We start from the raw sequence: 3,987 nt of genomic DNA on the forward strand, positions 1-3,987 counted from the left end.
AAATTGGATGGTTATAGACAGCGAAACCCAATGATGATTCAACCTCATGATATTCTGAGCATAAAGAGCTCTCAGCCGTGCTTGTAGCTGTTTCCTTTCATTCACCCAGACTCTACAGACATACTAGGCTTCAGAGTGAGAATCCTGGAATCTTATTCTATAGGTAGTAGAGCCAACAGAGATTGGGACTCCATTGTACACTGCACAAACATAGATATACATCCATATTGACAGAAATGGGCTCCAGTTGCAAGATTCCAATGCGGATCTGGATTTTGAACATCCCAAAGAAATGATGATGTGGGGTCCAGGGTTTTGGCTTAATCCATTATAAAAATAGACCTCTGGATTCTCTTGTGGATTCAGAGTCACATATGGGAGGGCTCACCTGGCTTTTAGTTTGGTGGCTTGTGATTAATTAACAATAACTTATTTTTAAGGAAAGAACACAAAAATATTTAAAAGAATCCAAATTAATGCCTGGTGCAATATGAGTGATACCACAAATGTATTTGGCGTATTGGGTTTGATACGTATCTTTTGTTTTTGTTTTTAATAAACAGCCATCTGAAATGCTAGGCAGCCATTTTAAAAACACCTTTTGATTTACTGTCTTCCTTCTTATTTTTTTTTCTCTGCAGACTATGTCAGAGAGTCACAATGATCCTGCACAATAACACTACAGTCTCCCCCTTGTTTTCAAATGTGAGCTTCTTCTGGAATAGAGATTCCCAAGGAACAAGGCTTCTTGAGGATGCAACGTCGGTCATTGGCAGCTATGACTTCCCTCAGACAACTGAGAGTTTTCCCTTCACTACTGTGGAAACAGCCAATAGGTCACTAGATGGCATGAGCAAAGATCCTCTGGGTGGACACACACTCTGGCAAGTAGTTCTGATCGCCTTCCTCACTGGCATCCTCGCACTGGTGACCATCATAGGAAACATCTTGGTGATTGTGGCATTTAAAGTTAACAAACAACTTAAAACAGTCAACAATTACTTCCTGCTGAGTCTTGCATGTGCAGATTTGATCATTGGCGTTATTTCAATGAACCTTTTCACCACATACATCATCATGGACCGCTGGGCTTTGGGAAGTTTGGCCTGTGATCTATGGCTCTCCATTGACTATGTAGCCAGCAACGCCTCTGTCATGAATCTCCTTGTCATAAGTTTTGACAGGTATTTTTCCATCACCAGGCCACTTACATATAGAGCTAAACGAACAACCAAAAGGGCTGGAATGATGATAGGCTTAGCTTGGGTCATCTCGTTCATTCTTTGGGCCCCTGCCATCTTGTTTTGGCAGTATTTTGTTGGGAAAAGAACTGTGCCTCCTGATGAATGTTATATCCAGTTTCTAAGTGAACCTGTCATCACTTTTGGCACTGCCATAGCTGCCTTTTATTTGCCAGTCACCATTATGACTATTTTATACTGGAGGATCTACAAGGAGACAGAGAAACGCACCAAGGAGTTAGCAGGGTTACAGGCCTCGGGCAGCAAAGCTGAGGCAGCACGCTTCATTCGCCAAACTGGTAGCTCCAGAAGCTGCAGCAGCTATGAGCTGCAGCAGCAGAGTATGAAGCGCTCTACCAGAAGGAAATATGGCCGATGCCACTTCTGGCTTACAACAAAGAGCTGGAAACCCAGCCAGGATCAGGGGGACCAGGAGCACAGCAGCAGCGATAGCTGGAACAACAATGACGCCGCTGCTTCTCTTGAAAACTCTGCCTCCTCTGATGAAGAAGACATTGCCATGGAAACGAGAGCCATTTATTCTATTGTGCTGAAGCTTCCCGGTCACAGCACCATCCTCAACTCCACTAAACTACCCTCATCTGAAGACTTGAATGGGTCAGGGGACGACTTGCAGACGTCCAACATGGGGTCAAAGGAGAGGAAACCTAAAAGGTTGCACTCTCAGAAAAGTGTGGAGGACGGAGGAAACTTTCACAAGAACTTTTCTAAGCTTCCAGTTCAGCCAGGATCAGCAGTAGAGGCAGCCAAGGTTTCCGGCAACATTCCATCAGCGGCTAAGACATCCACAGCCCTGCCTTTATCCTTCAAGGAAGCAACCCTGGCCAAAAAGTTTGCCTTGAAGACCAGAAGTCAGATCACCAAGCGAAAACGAATGTCACTTATCAAAGAAAAGAAAGCAGCACAGACGCTCAGTGCTATTTTGTTTGCCTTCATCATCACCTGGACACCATACAACATCATGGTTCTGGTGAACACCTTTTGTGATAGCTGTATCCCCAAAACATTTTGGAATCTGGGGTACTGGCTTTGTTACATCAATAGCACAGTGAACCCTATGTGCTATGCATTGTGTAACAAAACATTCAGAACCACTTTCAAGATGTTACTGCTGTGCCAGTGTGACAAACGGAAACGACGCAAACAGCAGTATCAGCAGAGGCAGTCAGTCATTTTTCATAAGCGGATCCCCCAGGAGGCTTCATAGAATAGTATTTTTAACAAACAAAAAACAAACTATCAAAGGGCATGTGGGAGGGAGAGTGGTTCCAGGGTGCTGACACAAACGTTTCATCATCAAGATGTGAGAGCAGCTGCCAGGTTTATGTATCCTTTTAATAAATCCAGTTTAATATTAAAATCAAATCTGCATTAAGCAAAAACAAACAGACTTCAAGGTTTTTTATTAAGGAAATGAAAGACTAAATAAAGTTTTCCTACAAAATTACAAGAAGCTGTAGAGCAATTATGAACCCGTTACTGATCAGCCCAGTTTTTTGGTTGTAATCAACTCTGGGATCTCAGGTAAGCACATCTAGCTAGTCCAGTTCCAGCTGTTTCCAAGGAATCAACAGGTTTCAATTCAAGTCACATATGGATACAGCAAGCTAGTTAAACATTGTTATGAAATTATTTAAAACACTGTATAGGTTGCAAAACTGCTTCTTGTTGTCCCAGTAAAGCTTCTTGTCTCCTCTTTTGGTGTGATTCTCCTCGTAGCCCTGATTCTTGAACCTTACGGAGTATCTATTTGTGCAGCTCACGTTATGTGTGTGTGTGAATGCACAAGTTACACTCACACTCCACCGTTTATATATATAAATATACCAGGAAAGAATTGATCTATCAATCTAAATTCTTACATGGGTCCCTATCATTGTGGTATGTGAGTGAAATATATGATTTGACAAATTAGTCTGTAAATGTAAATTTATTTTGTTATTTGCAAATTGAAATTCTAGTGTATATTTGAAACATAAAATACACACCATTTAAAAAGAGGTAAATAAGTGCAACCTGTGAGCCAAATGCAATCCACAGATTATTGCTATGGGACATATGCCAACCTAACCTTTAATACAGAGATGCAGCCAGATAAAATTCTGTATGTATGCAGTACCGTATTTCAGTCCAAGTGATAATGCCTCCTCAGAAGCATTGGCTACTGAGCTCAAAATTGAGCATACAATTCTGGAATCTGTAGTCTCTGCAAGCTGCATGTCTGTACTAAAAGTGATGAAAGTTGAAAAAGTCTGCATTTTATGCAAATAGAACTTTCACAGACTGCCACTGTGGCCTTCAGTTGCAAAAGGCTTGTGTAGAAGAAATCCTTAATTGTTTTGAACCTGAAGGACACTTACTCGAAAACATTTCTTTTTCACAATCTGTTTGAAAAGCATAGTGGATATCACCAACTTGCAAGCTGGCACTTTCTGATAAAGAAAACAAAAAGGGGCTTTAATATTTATAATTTAGACATGGCCAATATTTCCTGGTATTTATGATGTGGTCTGCACCAAACATAGTGTGCTTTATAAAAGTCAGAGATCCCCTGAGGAAAGTACTGTACTTTTAAGAATTGTTCTAAATCTTATTTAGTTATATGTTGAAAGATAATTTGATACTAGCCTTTGAACTGACCAAAACAATTTTTCCCGACACTCATATTTTGCTGAAAATAATAATAAAACAAAAAACAAAACAAACAAACAAAAAACCCCAACAA

General features: G+C 40.7%; 1 protein-coding gene across 1 annotated transcript; it reads left to right on the plus strand.

Moving 5' to 3' along the window:
* Positions 1-642: 642 nt before the first annotated feature.
* Positions 643-2,469, plus strand: CHRM3 (cholinergic receptor muscarinic 3). The gene has a single exon (XM_065401528.1). The coding sequence runs from the start codon at positions 661-663 to the stop codon at positions 2,467-2,469; it is 1,809 nt and encodes a 602-aa protein (XP_065257600.1). The 5' UTR covers positions 643-660.
* The last annotated feature ends 1,518 nt before the right edge of the window (positions 2,470-3,987 follow it).

The sequence above is a fragment of the Emys orbicularis genome, chromosome 3, assembly GCF_028017835.1.
Source record: "Emys orbicularis isolate rEmyOrb1 chromosome 3, rEmyOrb1.hap1, whole genome shotgun sequence".
Lineage (NCBI taxonomy): Eukaryota > Metazoa > Chordata > Testudines > Emydidae > Emys > Emys orbicularis.